A 17,688-nucleotide genomic window follows, 5' to 3' on the forward strand; every position below is an offset into this window, starting at 1 on the left:
GTTGAATATCGAGTTTCTCCATCTGTTTCCGTGGAAGTTGAAAACAAAACATTCTCCTTTAGTTCTGGGTTCGCACCATCCCCAGGGCACTGCCCTCCTCTGCAGGCCACCCTCCAGCTGCCACCCCTTCGCCTTGCCGAAGCCGGCGCAGGGCGCTTGGGGCTGCTGCCGCCATCACCCTTGGGTGACAGACAAATTAGAGCATTAAGTGGATGTTTTCTGACCTGTTTACCTGCCCTGCAATGGGTCCTCTGGAGTGGGGACGGGCTGAGCTGGCTGCCTGGCCCCAGGCTGGTGGGAGGAAGCTCCTGCCCACGGTGGCAGGCAGCTGCTGGGGCTTGGCTCTGAGAAACGTGCTTGTGATGGCATCTGGACCTGCCAGGATGCCATGCTGCCTCCCGCCCCGGCAGCCTCTCGGGATCGTGGCAGCTCCTGTGCTGGCCACTGGCTCGGTGGTGCGCGGGGACGGTTTGCATCGGTGTGGTGGGGGCCGCGGGCTGGCTCCTGGGGCTGGCACTCATGTCGCCGCTGGCAGCGGGCAGGCGGGGCCAGTGCTACGCTGTGTGTGTATATACACCTGTTGGGAGCTCACCTGTGCTCCTCAGCCTGCCGTGGCCCTGGAGGGAGAAGCCCTGGTGTCCTTGATGCATTCAGTGCCTCTGCTGGAGATAAGTCTCTGGCACCTACCCAGAGGGTGGAGCGGTGGTGACGAAGGGCCGGCAAAGTTGCTTTCTGCTTCGTTTATATAATGGTGAGACCTTTAACCATGCATGCTGCCACAGTGGCTGTGTAGGAACACCCACCCAGGCAGCTGCCAGAGGTGTGGCCATCCTGCCCTTGCCGGCAGTCTGGGAAGGGTGCCTGGTATGTCTGGGTATGAAGCCGTCAGCCCCCTCCGACAGCTCCTCAGCCCAGGCATGGGTCTTGTGGGATGGAGCGGGTGAGGGGGCTGCATCTCAACCTCCCGGGCAGTGTCTGCTCCTCAGGGGTCTCACCTTGATGCTCAGATCCCACTGAGACCCATCACATCTCACAAGCCATATTGCATCATTTTCTTCCCTGCTTTTCATCTTGAAAGATGTAACACAATCACGGTTATCAGAAAGCACTCACAGCTTTTGCCAGTGCTGGTTTTTGGAAGCTGTGACCTTTTAATGGGGATTTTGAATGTAGTGGGAGGATGGTAAATGGGGACCTTGCGTGAGGTTCATGGATGTGTCATCCCCAGCCACTCACTGCTGGCAGGACCTCTGCTCAAGCACTGCGCCCAGTTTGGGGCACAACATTTCTATAGATACAGACCAGAGCACACAGAGGAAAGTATCTGGGAAGATGACCACCTTGTACACATGGTGAGAGGGAAAGGCTGATGGGAGCCTGAGTTGCTGCATGAGTCTGGGAGTCTGTAAAAGGTAATGTCCTAGTTGTAGGTAAAAACCCTTCTTTTCTGTTCTTCTCGAGTGGGACAAACAGTAATGGGAGGAAATAATGGAAAGGGATCCAGGTCATCTTTCTAAGAGCACGGGGAAGCACTGGAAGGTCACCAGGGGAGCTGCTGTCACATAGAGGGCTTGAATAGACTCAACAAGCCCTCTGCTCTTTGAGGGCAGGTGATCCTGCTGGGGGGTAGGGCACTAGGTGACCCTGCGAGACTCTTCCAAGGCTATTTGTTGTTTCTTTGGAAAGTGCTGAGTTTGTTTCTGGCCTGGGGTCCTTCTCTGTGTCTGGACACGGCACATTTGTGCTCTTTTGGAGAGAAAAGTGCAACTGTGCTGCACTTCCATGGGGTGTGCTGTGAGAGCAAACACCGCCCATTCCGGTTGCTGGGAAGCTGTTACACGCTGCCCTCCCGGGCAGGATCTGCAGGCAGTGCTAGGGCAGCTGGCCTGGTCTCCAGTGTGCCAGTCTCTGGACAGCCTGCATCCTTCGAAGGCCCTGCTGCAGGAGCAGCTCACAGGCTCCTACCTCCATGGCTGCTCCATCTTGGATCACTGCAAGACATCTGACATCATGCTGCCAGCCCACCACTGCCCACTCAAGACCTGGTGTTTTCCTGGGCTTTTTATTCCAGCAACCCCACAGAGACCAAAGGATCCCATCCCCGTCCTCTTGCCTCACGCGTAGGACTTGTTTCAAGGTTTCCTCCTCTTCCTTGGCCTGCCCCTCCTCCCAGACTGATGATCTGGCAGGGTGCTTTGAAAGCCATCAAGAAATGGCTTTGCTGTCCCTGCTTGGCTCCTTGCTCTCAGGCCTTCAAAAGCTGTCTGATGGCAGAGATGGGTCCAGCCTGTCCACTTCCAGAGAACCATGCTCTGCAGTGGTGCTGTTGAGCATTTGTAAATCCAAGGATTAAAGTCAGAGAGAACTGCGATCTCTTCAGATCCAGTTTTTATGTAGTGGGGGCTGTGTTTTCATCCCAGCCTGTGGAGCCCTTGGTGAAGTAACGCATCTTCCAGAGCGGCTGCGAGTTTGGACCCAAGAGTGTGTCAAGGTGGAGACTTTCCCATTTCCCTGACCATCTGCTCCTGTGATTGATCTCCTTGATGAAAATATCACCTTCCCTGTTTCAAATTTGTCTGGTGTCTCCTTGCAGGCAGTGTCTTTGTCCTCTGCAGCAGGTACTCTCTACCTTCTGATAACTCAGAAGCAGCTCCTACCTCCTGATACCTGCACATCAGCGCTCTGTCACCAGCTCACTGGGAGCCATCTCTCTGTGTGACAGGATTTCCATTGACTTTGCAGTGTATTTATTTGGGATTGCTTGCAGCCCACGGGACTGCCCAGTTGGTGTGGCGGATCGTTTTGGCACCGTGTTAATTGGCAGTCCGCTCTTGATGATGGCTGGCTGATCACGAGAGCATGCTGGCTTAAACCAAATGTCTTACAGATGTTGGAGAACCTGGAGTTATTGTTACGACTCAAAGCTAAGTATAAAGTAACCAGTCTGCTGGTTACTTTACTAAGGCTTCACGGAGCAGCGCCTGCGCTCTTTGCAGTGAGATCTGTCCTCAGCCTCCGCTGTGCGCTGAGAACGGTGCAGAGCATCCCTCCCTTCTTGGGCTGGTCCAGGCTGCATGCAGCAGTCCTTGAGCTCTCCACTTGCTCCAGCCAGAGCTGTAGAGCCCTGTGGAGGACATGGGCTCGGCATCCCCTCTCCTCAGTGGGCAGGGGCTGACAGCTCCTCCCTGGTCCAAGCTCACGTGCCCTTTCCAAAGCTGAAGGTTCTGCTCTGCCAGGTGTATGTTCTGGGAAAAGGTGGTGGTGCTGGACACAAGGGCTTGATCTGTGTGTTCTGGAGATCTGCAGGAACTGGCTGCGCAGCCCCTGACTGTCCTGTCTGCTAGAGGAGTGGGGTTCGGTGTCCTTTCCGTGCCTGCCTGCCTCTGAAGAGCGAGGCATAGAAGAGCCTGCTCTGAAAACCTGTGTGGAGGTCTCCCAACTTCTGTGGAGAAGAACCCGACATCCTTTCTGTGCCAGCCTGCCCAACTCCCCTTGCTGGCGAGCCAGTGCCCACCTCTGGAGTGGCTGCTGCAGCAGAGGATGTAGGGGGATGTTTGAAAGTATTTAAAGACCCGTCCTCAACCCAGAACATGTGAGCAGAGTTGCTCTGGCAGGAGATGAGGAGGATGGGCTGGCAGTAAGATGTCTCCAGAGCTGGAGCAGGGTTCCTGGTGCTGGGAAAGAATAGGTGGATCTACCTGGTGCTGCCTGCTAATCCTAGCTCCACAGGGCCTCATCTCATGGGAGTAAAAAGCATCTGTTTTTACATTAGACGTGCACACATGTGTCCGAATTGGGCTTGTGCTCTGTGCTGCTTTGGTGGAGGAGTCCCATGGGAAGGAGCCCTCCCAGTACTGGCATGCTTCCCCCCATGGCACTGACAGAGTGAAGAGCAGATGCTGCAGCGAGTCTGCAGAAGAGCGTGGGGGGCTCTGTCTGCCACGGGACTGGTTTGGCTAGGAGAAGCACCCTGCAGGTAGGTGGCAACCTGAGCACGTTGGGAGACTCTTGTGCCAGCTGAACAGTCTTGCAGCATGCAGGATTCAGGTTAAAGCTCTACCCTACCCTTGGACGGGCAGGGTAGAGGAACCTGCAGCTGGGTGGTATCACTGGAGCCAGCTGCGCTCGAGCAGCATGCTGCTGGGGGAGAGGCCTGTGGTCACCGCTCTGGACCCCACACCAGGATCCTGGTGGGGGTAGGCTGAAACAACAAAGTTTCTTGCAAGTGTTTGTCCAGTATGGGACTGACTAGACAGCAACAGCCACCGTGAGTGGATGTGTGTTTAAAACATTGCCCAGCCACGAGCTAGTGTTCTGGTGTTGGCGCTAGCATGTCAGGAGGGATGGTGCACAGTCTGTATATACACACACAGGTATGACGTGGCCCCGATCCCCCCCGTGAAGGTCTCTGCTTGTATCTAGCAGGGAAGCAGGTCCCTGCGACTGTACCATCTCCACCAGGTACAGTGATGCCTGAGTCCTCTCTTGCAGTGTGTGATACAAAGGGTCAGAAAAGAGATGGGGTAACCCTGAAACCTGCTCCTCAGCTTCTTTGTCTCCAGCATATGTTCTCTGCACTGGGCAGATGGCCAAGGGCTTTCCCTGGAGAAGAAGGGGTGGGAAATAAGTCCATTTTGCTCCAAGTAGACCCGATGGCTGTGGGCAGTTGGCCATGTGTCCTGGGCGCTGCTGGCTGAAAGCTGTCCCTGCTTTCATCCCCAGGAGCAGGCTTGGAGGACAGCAGTGGCTCTGCGCACAGCCCAGCTCAAGGACTGCTTGCCCTGGTATCCCGTTCTCTGAGCTCCAGGCACAGAGCAGGACCACTCCAGTGCTGTGGCTGCTGTCCCCAGTGTCTCAGTGACAGCAGGGCAGGAGGTGTGGCTGCCATCCCCAGTGCTGGCCTGCAGCAGTGGGCACAGTGTCATGGTGTTCAGGGCGTGGACGTGGCTGCCCTATGTAGCAGGGCTCGCTGTGGCAGGGCAGAAACCCTTCCCATGGAGTGGAAGGTGCAGGCTGAAACATTTCTGTTCAGTAACTGCCCAGTGCCAGCACAGGGGAGGTGTAGGCCACTGCATGAGGTGCCATAGCTCAAGGTGTCCCCAACAGCTGTTCCTGACTCCCACAGAGGCTGGTGGGATCACCGTCTGGCAGGGAAAAAAAAAAACCACAAAAACAAAACCAAAGCTTTTCTGATCTCAGACTTGCTGCTCAGGAACTGCCAAGCAAGTTTGGCATCTCATTGTCATCTGTGCCCTGGAGCCCAAGCAGAGTGAGCTGCTGGTCCAGTCTGGGGTTACTGCTTGAACCAGTTGCTGTGACCCCAGGGATGCCAGCATCTTCAAGAGGAGAGGAGCAAAGCACAGAAGTGGCTGATGTCTGCTGAGCCCCGCATGGCTGCCCTTGTCACGGGGGCGCTGCCACTGCCTGGCTTGCTCTGGTGGGACGGGAACCCTCTGTCCTGTCTCTGTGTCCGAAGTCTTTGTGCATACGCCACCATGGCATCTATCCTCAGGTCTTGGGGTCGGCGGTCCCCAAGCATAGCAAACTGCCTGGATGTTTGAGTGACCTTTTCTTGGGGGGGGAAGTGATGGTTTCCTGCTGTACTGTGTGACTCTGCCATTTGCTGTGGGTGTGCCCAGGTAAGTGTGTGCCCAGGCAGAGGCTGTCTGGGGCACTGGGTTCCTCGGAGGCTTCCTGGCTGCCGCCGCAGCACTGGGTTCATGCTCCCTGTCTGTGTGCCTTACAGGCTCTGAAAAGAAAGCCGGACCTCTTCCTGTGTAGCAACCTGGATGTCAAAGCAGTGTTTCAGTGTGGTGAGTACCATGGGCACGTGCTCCGAATCCCTCTCCGGAGAAGCCAGCCTGCTCCTCCTGTGGAGCTGGGCGCAGACCAGCCAGGGGCTGGAGACCACAGGGCTGATTTGGGAGGGGGTGTGGGGTTTCTGGCTGCTAACCTGAGCTATTTCTGCCCACAGGTGTCCTCTCACTCAAGTTCCCTGAGGCCCCAACAGTCAAAGCATCCTGTGGCTTTTTTGTGAGTATTGTGGTATCACACAGCCCCCTAAGAGCTGGGAGCGCAGGGGGCACTGCAGGTTGGGTAAGGGTGCTGTGGCATGGAGCCTGCTCTGGCACTGAGCGGGCCGGGCTGTGTGTTGCAGACCGAGCTGCTGCCCCGCTGCGGAGAGATCGCCCCGGTGGGACAGGTCGTGCATGAGAACGGCAAAGTGCTGCTGCAGGCAGTGCTGGAGGTGAGAGACGCCGGGACTGCAGGCTCCCCAGGCAGCTTTGGGCTCTGTTCTGAGCAGCACCCCTGCGGAGCCAGGGGCAGAGAACCCAGCAGTTTGGGTGGGTGCAGGCAGGGTGACACTGGGGGCTCAGCAGGATCTGTCTGCTTTGTGGCAGGGCGTTGGTGGCCAGGCTTCCCGTAGCCTCATGGATCACTTCGCAGAAATCCTCTTTGCCTTGAACAAGCACTGCTTCAGCTACCTGAGCATCTGGATCAAGGAGGCCATGCAGCAGGATGGCTTTCCCTCCGCCCGTGTCAGCCCCGAGCAGAAGGAGACTTTCAGCCAGCAGATCCTCAGGTTCGTGCACCCCTCCCTGGGGTGGCTGTGCCCCACGTGCGGTGGGAATGACCTCCTCCCCCCGGCATGGCCTGGTGCGTCCCTCCTGCTTCATGGTTGTCCCCTCCCTCTGTCTTAGCAGAGAGCGTGTGAACAAGCGGCGAGTGAAGGAGATGGTGAAGGAGTTCACCCTCCTGTGCCGAGGGCTGCATGGCACAGAGTACACAGCAGACTACTGAGCACCTGGCCAGGACCGCGGACAATTTGCCCAGACCAGCTCTTTCCCACAAGGAAGCCCCCCCTATCCTCCCCGCCCTGCTGCAGTACGGCTCTCGTAGAATAACCCTCCACCTAGAATTAACCCACTCGGGACGCTCCTCAGCTAGATTTGGTGGCCGCATCTCGGTGTCAGCATCTTTGTTTTCCCCAGCATGCTCTCCCCTCGCAGGGGATGGGAGTGCCGGCTGCAGGAGGCGGCGGGAGGAGGGGTGAAGCCTGGGCAGGACTGCCCCAGCGTGGGCTGCCCCGTGCCTGGGCTACTGGCCCGTCCCCAGCACTTCCCCATGGGTGCCCATGCCCCACGGCAGGGAGGCTGCCCCTGTGCCCACAGCAGTGGCTGGCTCGGTGCAGGGGGGCTCACCCCCTGCTCATTTGTACGTGTGTGGTTGGGAGGGGGGAGGCCCTGCACCTAATTATATTAAGAATATTTCTATGTTGTGGCTGTCATTATTGCTGTTCCAGACTTGGCCTGCCCCTTGCCTCTGAGGAAGGGCCCAGCAAAGGAAGTTAAATCAACACTGGGGTGTCTCAAAGCCTCCTGTACCCCCTGGCTGCAAGAGAGATGGCAAAAACCATTCCCTCCCTGCTCACCATGTTCTCCTGCCCAGCATGGAGCAGCTCATGGAGCACAAAAGGTCCTGCCCCACACGAGAGGGGCCAGACCCCATCCCCACGGAATGTGGGGTCCTCCCTGCAGCACGGTACGTGCGCAGCCCCAGTCCTGTCCCTCAGAGCAGGCGAGGGGCTTGCTCATGCTCGGAGCCCTCTCCCCAGCACAGCCTGCAAACGTACTTTATTTTCTGAGGGTCCCAGTTCTGGTTTTCTGTTCTCAGGCTGGTTTTAGCTGACACACAGGCCCGCTTTCCCCAAGCGGCACCAGATCTGTGTTTTCAATCTGGGATACCTGGTATCACACCAGTCTGTGCTCCTCAGCCCATTTTTTATTCTCAAAGACGATTCACTCACAAGTCCTTTTCAGTTCAGCTTTAGTTAGCAGCAGTAGCCCATACGAGCCCTGGTGCTGTCAGTCCGTGTGAAACTGTGACCTTTCCACGCAGGGCCAAAGCTGCCCTGGACTGGGGAGCCCTCAGAGGCCAGGTCTGGGCCAAGTGCTTCTCCTGGCCTCACTGCTGCCCTGGCTGCGAGCCCCGGGGTGCCACGGGGATCCCCAAACACGCATTCAACTCCTGTTCCACCACAGTACTACTGACCCAAGGCTGCATCCAGTGTAGGGCCAGCTGGTGGCATGTCCAGACCCTCATGGCACTCTCATGGGTCCAACACACGGTGACAGGTGACACCTGGACCCCCGCACACTGCCTGCTCCTGGCTGGGTGCCGATACTGCTGCCGAATCAGGGTTGCTCACGCCCCTCGTCCTCGTAGGCAATGGCAATCCCTCGCCGGCCTTGCACAGCCTTGGAGACAGGTGTCTGCCCCAGCTGCTGCTCCAGGCCCCGCCAGCTGCGGGACTCCAGGAAGGAGGCTGGAGGAGAGAGAAAGGGAATTGTTACTGGGAGCAGGGAGGCAGCACTGGGGCTCAGCCCCACCACAAAACCGAATCACAAACCAGCAGGGCTGATCTCCGTGAGAGCCCGCATCTCATCCCTGCAGGCCAAGGCAGTGCTGGGGGGCAGCTGGGAGGCCGGGGGGTCGCAGAGGCGGGCAGCACGCATCTCCCCTGTGATCAGCGAGATGTCGGGAACAGCCTCTGCTGCAGGGATGGCTGGTGGGAGCTCCATGTGTGCACATGCACCTGCCAGGAAACGGTAACATTAGCCTGATGCTCATGTCTGTCCTCTGGCTGGCACAGAGCCGGGGCAACCGTGACCTCCAGGCCACGGAGCAGGGCAGGATGCGCTCCAGGAGGGTGCTGGGCAGCTGGATTCCAGCTGTTACCTGGCAGCAGGTCTCGGAAGTCAGTGAGGTAGTTCCCTGTCCATTCACGGGCCGGGTTACAGGCCAGCTCCAGCTCATATGGGGTCACAATGGGCCGGTAGAAGTCACTGGAATCCAGCAGGGAGTTCTGAGCACAGGCCACCAGGACGAAGATGTCCACCTCCAGGAAGTTGGCCAGCTTGGCGGGGTTCGGCTTCCCCACGGCCAGAGTGTAGCTGCGCTTGCCGGCCCGGCGCAGAAGCTCACGGAGGTGCTGCAGCACAGTCAGGTAGCCCGCCACACCAAGGGTGCCCACCAGGATGCCCACCACCCGGGCATCCCGGGCCCGTTCCACCAGGTAGAGGCGACGCATCAGGGCCCGGTTAACATTGAGGGTCTCGCGACGGCCGCAGCCAGTGGTGGGATCAAAGGAGCTGAAGGGGCAGCAGTTCCAGGTCAGCATGAAGCTAGTGAGGGTCAGGCCCTCGGCTCCCACGTAGAACATGGCGCAGTCCTGCAGCCCTCCTGGTGCCTCCACCGAGAACTGGCGACCAAACTGCCGCACCTCCCCGGGCAGTACGGGTCCAGGAGGGTCCCCGCACACCACCCTCGAGAAAACTATATTGGGATACTTGGGGCACAACTGCTGCTCCAGCTCACCTGGAGGGAGAGAGGAGTGAGAACAAAACATGGTCACAGACCTGACCTGCAGAAGGTGAGGGAGCAGATGAGGGGTGAGAAGAGGACAGAGATCAAGGCTGACAGTGTCTGGGGACTGCCTGCTTGCTCCTGCTTCTCTCCCTGGCAGCTCTGCAAAGCTCAGAGCAGTGCCAGAAACCCCCTCCCTCCCCCAGAGCACTCACCCATCGCGTGTGCATAGACCACATCACTTAGCACCACCACATGGCTCTGCCGGTCGGGGTAGAACTCCTGGAAGGCCTTTGCACAACGTCCGATGTCCACGGGCTGCTGCCCGAAGATGTGCAGCACCGGGAGCTGTCTGCAGGGGCTGAGGCAGGCCGGGCCGTAGTGCAGCACTGCCTCGGCACCCGCGTGCTCGGCGGCCACTTCGTCCACACAGCAGCTGCAGGGAGGACCCAGTGTCAGATGGGCTCTGCACCACCGAGCTCTTCGTCCTCTCTGGCACCCTTATCCCCAGCCCGGGCGGCTCCGGCCCTCGGCCCTGTCAGGCAGGGGACGAGCAGCCCCGTTCCCTCCCGTGGAGGACCCTCGGGACGCTCCCCCCCGCCGGGGCCGCGCACCAACCTGCCGTACGTGGTGTCTCCCAGGACGTACATCTGGGCCCCGGTCGTCGCCTCCATCCGGGCGGCCACCGCCGCCGCGTCCGGCAGGAGCTCGTCGGGGAACTGGAGGGCGACCTGCGGGAGGGGGACGACGGAGGGTGAGGCACCGGGGAGGGGCGGCCCGCAACCCCCGACCCCGCTCCACGCGCGGCCCCGCTCACCTTGCGGAACCCGCCGTCCCGCACGAAGGCGGCGGCCCGGCCCATCTCGTAGAAGCCGTCGATGTCCCCTCGCGGTGCCACCGCCGCCGGGCCCAGCTCCCGCCGCAGCGCGGCCTCCCCGTCGCTGCTGAAGGCCGTTGCCATGGCGCCGCGGGGTCGGGGATCATGCCCGCCACGCGAGAACCCTACACCCGTTTCCGGGCTGAGGCGCGGAGCCGGCCAATGAGAACTCGGCACCGTCCTCCCCATTCCCGGAAATTCCGCCCCTGACGGATCGGAGCCTATGGCCCTTCACGGCAGGGCGGCGAGGGGAAGAGCAGCCAATGGAAAGAGTCGCTCTCTGCGGTGCATTCTGGTCTCTGTAGTTCTCTCGAGGCTGTCAGGCCGGGCAGCCAATCAGCGGGGGTGATGGAGGCGGTGGCGTCACTCCCTTTCCGCTGGCCCGCTGCGGTTCCGTTCACGTGTCGTGCGCCGGTCAGGTGACGCGCTCGCGCCCGGCCGGCCCGCTGCGCTGCGCTCCGTCCCGTCCCGTCCCGGGGAGCCGCCGCCATGACGGGGCTCGCGCTGCTGTACTCGGGGCTCGGCATCGCCTTCTGGACCACGCTGCTGGGCGTCGGTCAGCGCCGGCGCGGGGGCCGGGCTGGGGGACTGGGCCGTGGGTCACGGACGGGGTTCACGGACGGGGCCGGGCTGGGGGGCTGGGCCGTGGGTCGCGGACAGGGCCGGGCCGTGGGGCAGGAATGTACTCTGGGCGTGAGGAGAGACCGCAGCAGTACTTCGGGCTCGTGTCCCTGCCGGCTGCGCCGGAGAGGGGCTGGGGGGGTTGCTGTGGCCTGGAAAAGGAAGGCGGGGGTCGAGGGGGTGCAGGGTTGTCAGTCCCCCGGTGGCAGGAGGGCCGGCCCGTGGCCGTGGCAGCGGCAGCACCGCTGTGGGGCTCCTCAGTCTGGACGTCGCCCTGGACAGGCCCCCGGCAGCACCGTGTAACTGCCAGCTGCCTTTTGGTGCTCTGAGCCCGTCTGCCTTGAGCGGTTGATTTGCTTCTCTGTGTGTGCGAGAAAGGAAAGGTGCTGGTGGCAGTCAAGGGTTGTGTTTGGGTTCAGCAGATCCAGGGAGGTAAAGGCAGGTGCCTGGCTTTTCAGGCTGTGACGGCTGATGTCTCCTGGACTAAGATGACCCTCTTGCTTTGCAAAGCTGTGGCAGCGTAAGGAAATGTGCAAGGTTATCCAGATGATTGCAGAGCTAGTGCATGGCTGTGTTGTAGCTTGTGGCAGCCCAGGCTCTGCTGACAATGGCGTTGGCCTCAGCAGCACTGAGGATGGATTTAATGCATCCTGGAAAGGGGGTGACTCCAAGGGCTAGCGGGAAGATTTTGCTGCAGGTTATTTCCTCTTTCAGTGCAGAGTGAAGTGACCACGAGCCAAGCGGAGGCTGAGGAGACCTTGGCTCCTGCCTCGGTGTTTGGGTGAGGGGGAAAACCAAGTCAGAAGCTGAGAGTGTCTCACTCCCTCGTGTTTCCAGGGCCTGGTGAACCCAGTGCTGGGCCCAGGACTGCCTTCCTGAGCTCTCTGAATCATGCAGCTCACAGCAGCGCAGACGTACACTGCGAACTTGAGACTGTCGGAAAATGTTGGCAAGCTGAGCCCAGATGCTTTTTAACTTCCCCTACCCTGTTGCAATCCCTTTTCAGGGAAGGAGTGAGCAGGAAGTGGTCTAGCTCTGCTCAGCATTGTGGTGGTGCCTCTTTGTGCTTTCTCTGCTTGTCCTGAGTCCTGCTTTGGTGCTCTTGCTGCCCTGGCTCTTTTCTGCCCTTCTGGCTGCAGGGCTGGGAGTCAGAGCTCACAGGAAAGCATCCTTCACCCTGTTTCTTTTGTATATTAATCCAAGGCTACACCCGCTCTTGAAGAGATGGAAGGTGCCTAAAGGATCTGCCCTGAGCTGGTTGTAGCTCTTCTTTACTGCTTCTGGGGTGTGGGGCAGTTGGGACTGGCTGGGTTCAGTTCCTGCTCTGCCAGCCAAGCAGCAATATCAAAACACAAGTCCCAGACTGACTGGGCCTGTCACGGTAGAGATCATCCCTGAAGGTCACCAGGCATGTGGACTGGGGTGCAGCCTCCTTCTGCACTCCCTGATGATGGTGGCACCGTTTCTCCATTTGTGTGTGTCGCTGCAGGGAGGGGGGCACCGCGATTCTGTAGGCAGGAGGAGTGACCAGCGTTACCGCTTCCCGTTTCGGAGCCTGCTTGCCTGCCAGTGCTTGTATGTGGTGCACAGTGTGCTGAGCCTCGGGTCGCGTGTGGCGCGTTTTAGCACACAGGGACGATAGGGATGGCCCTGCTGGGAGGCTGGCAGGTCTCCCTACGCTGCAGCGCCCAGGTTCTGCCATGGGATGAGCTGTCCTCAGCTCTTGGCTATGGGCAGGGGAAGGCTTCTCCAACCTGGGGCATGCGGCCCTGCTCCTGTATTGCTGTCGGGCACGTCGCTGGTTTGCCTGTCCCGCCTCCAGGGTGAGACTCTGGAGGGCAAGGAGCAGCAAGACACATGCAGTGACCTCTTTGCTGCTTTTAAGCATTTCAGAAGTGTCCCATTTCCTCTTTTCCTGGCCACACGTAGGGTTGTGTCACACAGGCGCTAACTCTGGTCAGCAAAGGTAGAGCCATTCCTTCACCCTCTTTATCTGGTGTGAGCAGACAGTGCTGTGCTGCCTGTGCTTATCTGTTCATTCAGGCTCAGTCACCCTCTCTTTTTTCCAGTTGCACGCTGTGAGCCACGCAGAGAGCAGGTGTCTTTTCTGATCTGTAGCCATGTTTCCCGCTCACAAGCTCAGAGCCGAGCAGGGTTTTGGTGTGAGCACTGCTGTGTGTGCTTGGGCTGTTCAGGGCTGCTGGGTGCATCTCCTGGCTCTTATTTTTCATAGGAGAGGAAACACTGAGGACAGCAGGCACATCTTAAACACCCACAGGCTTGGAAAGGGGTGTTCTGGGGGGCAGCTGCAGCTTCTGGTGTTGACAGGTTCCTGGGTAGCAGCCTAGACCCTGGTAGGATGGAGCAGCATGTGATGGTCAGTCAGGGCACAGCCTCGCTCCTCTCACCCCTCCTGTGAGAAAAGTGCTCACACCTGGTCACCCAGTGCCATGGGTCTCCAGCAGGGCTGAGCCATTGGGTGATGTGGGTGGAGACTGTGCTGGGGCACAGGGCTGTGGGTTGCCCTTGGGTCCCTACTGGCCAATGTGGCCTGTGGACACTCATTAAGGTCAGAGGACAGAAAATGGGTGCAACAACCACAGCAATCCTCTTCTGAACAAAGACTGGGGTCTGGGAGTATTGCGGGTCTGGTCTGTCTCTGTCGTGCACTGATGTGGGAGTGCTGGGATCACTGGGGCTGGTCTTTGGGGGAGGCACCCTGCCCCACAGCTCTACATGTGAGAGCCAGTCTTTGCAGTAACCCTCCTGCGTACTGTGCTGTGCTCCTGGGCCTGTGCCCCGGGGCTCTGCAGGTGGGAGAGGAAATGGCAGCACCATGCTGGTGGCTGGTGCCTGTCTGAAGGTTCTCTTGCTTTCCAGGGATCTGCTACACGATATTTGACCTGGGCTTCCGCTTCGATGTGGCCTGGTGAGTTCCCTCTAAATACTGGCATCCTCGGGGCTGTGTGAGGAGGTGGGGAGTGTTGGCAGTGCCTGCAGGGAACAGCGCTTGCTTTTGAGCAACAGGCAGTGGTCACTGCGTCGCAGGCGAGCAAGAGCTACAGTGAGCAGGGGGCCTCTGCTCCCCATGAGGTGGGATAGATGCAGCCCACGTGTACCTGTGGCTGGCTCCATACGTGGTTTTGGTGCAGCCATCACTACCCTTCCCACCTCTGTCCCAGCACACCCTCTCTCCAAGGCTTCCTCTTCACAGTGAGAGTTTTGGAGGAAGATCTTGGCCCACATGGGTGAGGGTTCTGGGTTGCTGGCTGGCACAGAGAGGCTCTCTTGTCCCACTGTCTGGCAGTACCCAACCATTTTGGGCTGCATGGTGGGGTGGAGGGTACCTGTTGCAGGGCTGTTCACCATGACTGGAGGGAACCAGCCTGTGTGCTAACTTGGAGCACTTCTTCCTCTCCAGGTTCCTGACGGAGACCTCCCCCTTTATGTGGTCCAACCTGGGCATTGGCCTGGCCATCTCCCTGTCCGTGGTGGGAGCTGCCTGGTGAGTGGGGCTGGCTCTTCAGCAGGCTGCTGCTGTCCCACCTTGGTAGCTGTGTATACACAGCGGTTTCCCCATGGCAGGGCAAGGGCAGAACAGCATGTGCGTGCAGGACTGTGGGGCTGCGTGGGTCACCGCAGCAGTGGGGCCAGGTTGCTGGGCTCCTGGGGAGTTTCTGGGCAGTCCACCTTGTGGGCTGCGATGGCAGTGGAGAAGCAGGGATGTCCCTGCCTCTCTGGAAGCCGTGCCCCTGAGCCCAGGCCATGCAGTGGTAGCTCTTGTGCCCCAGCAGTTCTGCTGATGTGGGTGGTGCAGCTTGGGACCACTTGTACGCTGGAGGTGGACAGGCCTAGTCCGCAGTGTCCCCCAGCTGCACGCCCGATTCTTTGCTCAGCTGGAAGATCCTGGTTTCCCTATTGAATCCTTCAGCGAGTGCCAGACCCTCCACCAACCACCCTTGTCTGCCACAGGGGGATTTACATCACGGGCTCCAGCATCATCGGCGGTGGAGTCAAAGCCCCTCGGATCAAAACCAAGAACCTGGTCAGGTAAGCACAGAGCTGGAGTTAGTGCTCACGCTGTGCCCGAGCAGGGCAGGTCCCAGCCTGGTGCAGAGGCTCCTGTCCTGTCTCTGGCTGGGTGCTGCTGGCAGACTGCTCCTTGCTGAGCTGCTGATGCTGTTTGCTTTCAAAACAAAGAGCCCTAAAGGAGCCGGAGTGCTGCTTTGAAGAGTCACTGTGTGAGATCATGCAGTGAATGAGCCCAGTGTGTTCAAAACAAACACCCTGCGATCACACTTCCTGACCCAGGCGAGGCTTCCCCTGGCCAAACCTTGCACGGCCCTTCCCTGAAGGAGCAGAAAGGGGCTGGCGGAGGGCAGGGCTCCCTGGGCCTCCTTCCCACAGGGCCATCACAGCTTACTCGGGTGGCACAGCACACCCGGCACCCAGCCTGCGTGTTTGGCAGCTCTCCCTTGTTTGAGAGGAAAGCAACGGGTGGGTTGGGCTGCCTTTTTGCCCCCAGCAGTAGTGGGGCAGGCTCAGATATGGCTGTGGAGGCTGCCTGGTTGCGAAGTGGCAAAGGCTGCTCAAGATGGGGCAGAGCCTGGGACACCGCGATGAGACTTTGCTTTTCTCCCACAGCATCATTTTCTGCGAGGCTGTGGCCATCTATGGGATCATCATGGCAATTGTCATCAGTAACATGGCTGAGGTACGGGAGGACCTGGGCTGCCCTGCCACCCTTGTGCCAGCTCCACGGTGGGGCTGGGCATGGGCCAGTGTTGTGAGCGGTGGCCCTGTGGGGACTTTGGATGCTGTTGTGGGTCTGGGAGCTCCTGGGCTGGTGGTCTGTGTGGTGACCCTTGTCCACGCTGAAGAGTGGGTTTGGGGAGTACACACAAGGCGGGTGTCATGAAGCCGCCCAGGGACATGGAGTCAGGGCCAGCTGTGGCCAAAATGTGGCTCCCTCATGCTATATCGGGGACAGGTACCTCACCCAGAGGCCATGGACTTGCCACTAACCCAGGCCATGTGCTTTCTCTCAGCCTTTCTCTGCAGTCACCCCAGAGACAATTGGAGCAAGGAACTACCACGCAGGTAAGGACTGCTCAGTCCCTGGCACTGTGGCTATGAGCATTGCCACACCCTGACAGCCACCTCCTGCTGCACCCTCTGTCCTGCACCGTAGAGAACAGGGCTGCAGACACCTGCAGCAGCCGGCTCACCTGGCCTGTGGCCTGCTGCAGGTGTCATGAAGGATGTGTGTCTCTTCTGCCAAAAAGTGGCTTTTTAGTTACCTTCTTGATGTCCTGCACCCAGGTGGGCTGTGCTGCCCAGTGGCAGCACCGCTTCTCGCTCGGGTGGCAGCAGATTGCTGTCGCCTGCTGGCCTGGCGCTCCAGGAGCAGGGGTGCACCCTGGAGCAGTCCTGCTCCCCAGACAGGAGGATCCTGCTGGTGTTGGGCAGCTCTGGGTATTCTGTCACCTCAAGGCAGAGCTGCTGCAGCATGCCCTGGGTGCAGGTGGAAGGGGGTTACTTGCAGTGTTCCTCTCTCACAGGTTTCTCCATGTTCGGGGCTGGCCTGACCGTGGGGTTGTGCAATCTCTTCTGCGGGGTCTGTGTGGGCATTGTGGGCAGTGGGGCTGCCCTGGCTGATGCTCAGAACGCCAGCCTCTTTGTCAAGATCCTGATCGTGGAGATCTTTGGCAGTGCCATAGGGCTGTTTGGAGTCATCGTTGCTATCCTGCAGGTACCTGCCTCCTGGGACCACCAGGCTTATGTGAGCATAAGGTGCCTGTCACCCTGGGTGCTCTTCAGCTCCCAGGAGACACACCTGTGCTCCAGCACAATCCTCTGCATTGGGATGGAGAGGCTGCTCACAAAGTTTGGGGTGGCACAGCTCTCCCCACAGCATACCATGTCTGTTTGCAGCAATGTGAACTCTTCGATGGTCCCCTCTGAGCACCTGTCACCGAGGGTGACAGTGAGGGTGACAAGTGCACCTTGGGTGCACTCTGTATGATGCTCTTGTCTTATCAGTGGGGCTGATAAGCTGTCTGGAGGTCACAGGGTGCTTGGGTGGGACTGGGGTGCTGGGCTGGGGTTTGTAGGGCACAGCCTAACCTCTTTTCTTTCTTTCTAGACATCTAAAGTAAAAATGGGCAACTGAGCCCTGTCCCACCCAGCCTGTTCCAGCCCGCCCCAAGAGGTGCTGTATATATTTATTTAATGTTTCTATCCTTGAGTGGGGCGGGAGCTGCCCGGCGGCGGGAGCAGGAGCCCGATTGTGTAGAGCCCCATCCCGCTGATCGATCGGCTCCTCAGAAGAAACAAATTTCTCTGTGTGAATTCTGCCCCTGGCAGCCTGGCCCAGCCCGTGGGGCCCTGCTGCTGCGTGTCCCCGGTGTGTGTAGAATCGACCACCAGTGCAATTCTGTGTCTGTGAAATAAATATGGTTCTCGTCCAAGGATGCAGCTCTTCCTCTGCCCTGCGTGTGCCGGGGAGGCTTGCAGAGAGCAAGTGCTGATTTGGGCTGACCCCTGCTTGAAGATTCTCCTGTGTGCCTCTGGCAAAGTCCCTGCCCAGCTCCAGGAGCCTGGTGCTGTCCTCCCTGTGGGGGTTTAACACTGCTGCCTGCTCCGCCTGCAAGAGGCCTCCCTCTCTGGGCTGTGGGAACACAGAGCTCTGCTGTGCTGCCCAGAGCAGGTAGGAGGCTGCTGGAGCAGGTGGCAGGCAGCTCTGCACTGCCTCTGCCAGGCTCCCACCAGCACTGGCACTGCCCTGTGCAAGGCATGCTGGAGGCACAGGCCCAAGCTGGTTT

At 59.3% G+C, this 17,688-nt stretch overlaps 3 protein-coding genes across 4 annotated transcripts in view; 2 read left to right on the forward strand and 1 right to left on the reverse strand.

Annotated features, from left to right (window-relative positions):
* Nucleotides 1-7,274, forward strand: part of IPO13 (importin 13) — a 30,860-nt gene extending 23,586 nt beyond the window's left edge. The window contains exons 16-20 of one of the 2 annotated variants that reach the window (XM_086753939.1): nt 5,747-5,813; nt 5,975-6,033; nt 6,158-6,247; nt 6,402-6,583; nt 6,702-7,274. In XM_086753939.1, coding sequence (XP_086610065.1) covers nt 5,747-5,813; nt 5,975-6,033; nt 6,158-6,247; nt 6,402-6,583; nt 6,702-6,801 — 498 coding nt within the window. In that variant the 3' untranslated portion in view covers nt 6,802-7,274. The remainder of the gene's footprint in view (nt 1-5,746; nt 5,814-5,974; nt 6,034-6,157; nt 6,248-6,401; nt 6,584-6,701) is intronic. The other variant, XM_086753940.1, reaches the window with a different exon arrangement.
* A 488-nt stretch (nt 7,275-7,762) lies between these two features.
* DPH2 (diphthamide biosynthesis 2) lies at nt 7,763-10,350 on the reverse strand. Its single transcript, XM_086753406.1, has 6 exons — nt 10,184-10,350; nt 9,985-10,097; nt 9,582-9,802; nt 8,740-9,378; nt 8,411-8,596; nt 7,763-8,326 (listed from the first exon to the last, which is right to left on the reverse strand). The coding sequence occupies exons 1-6, from the start codon at nt 10,325-10,327 to the stop codon at nt 8,196-8,198; spliced, it is 1,434 nt and encodes a 477-aa protein (XP_086609532.1). The 5' UTR covers nt 10,328-10,350; the 3' UTR covers nt 7,763-8,195.
* A 295-nt stretch (nt 10,351-10,645) lies between these two features.
* Nucleotides 10,646-17,334, forward strand: ATP6V0B (ATPase H+ transporting V0 subunit b). Its single transcript, XM_086753842.1, has 8 exons — nt 10,646-10,799; nt 13,745-13,793; nt 14,286-14,369; nt 14,837-14,914; nt 15,509-15,578; nt 15,913-15,964; nt 16,426-16,616; nt 17,010-17,334. The coding sequence occupies exons 1-8, from the start codon at nt 10,733-10,735 to the stop codon at nt 17,034-17,036; spliced, it is 618 nt and encodes a 205-aa protein (XP_086609968.1). The 5' UTR covers nt 10,646-10,732; the 3' UTR covers nt 17,037-17,334.
* The last annotated feature ends 354 nt before the right edge of the window (nt 17,335-17,688 follow it).

This window comes from Chlamydotis macqueenii, chromosome 8 (genome assembly GCF_036417535.1).
Source record: "Chlamydotis macqueenii isolate bChlMac1 chromosome 8, bChlMac1.mat, whole genome shotgun sequence".
Taxonomy (NCBI): domain Eukaryota; kingdom Metazoa; phylum Chordata; class Aves; order Otidiformes; family Otididae; genus Chlamydotis; species Chlamydotis macqueenii.

Bases quoted from the DNA above. Each gene is read 5' to 3' on its own strand.
- DPH2 (XM_086753406.1), bottom strand. From the start codon at position 10,327: ATGGCAACGGCCTTCAGCAGCGACGGGGAGGCCGCGCTGCGGCGGGAG. The intron at 9,803-9,984 runs GTTGGTGCGCGG...TCCTCCCTGCAG, and splicing joins GGAGACACCACGTACGGCAG to CTGCTGTGTGGACGAAGTGG. The intron at 8,327-8,410 runs GTTTGTGATTCG...TCTCTCCTCCAG, and splicing joins CACGGAGATCAGCCCTGCTG to CCTCCTTCCTGGAGTCCCGC.
- ATP6V0B (XM_086753842.1), top strand. From the start codon at position 10,733: ATGACGGGGCTCGCGCTGCTGTACTCGGGGCTCGGCATCGCCTTCTGG. The intron at 15,579-15,912 runs GTACGGGAGGAC...GCTTTCTCTCAG, and splicing joins TCATCAGTAACATGGCTGAG to CCTTTCTCTGCAGTCACCCC. The intron at 16,617-17,009 runs GTACCTGCCTCC...CTTTCTTTCTAG, and splicing joins TCATCGTTGCTATCCTGCAG to ACATCTAAAGTAAAAATGGG.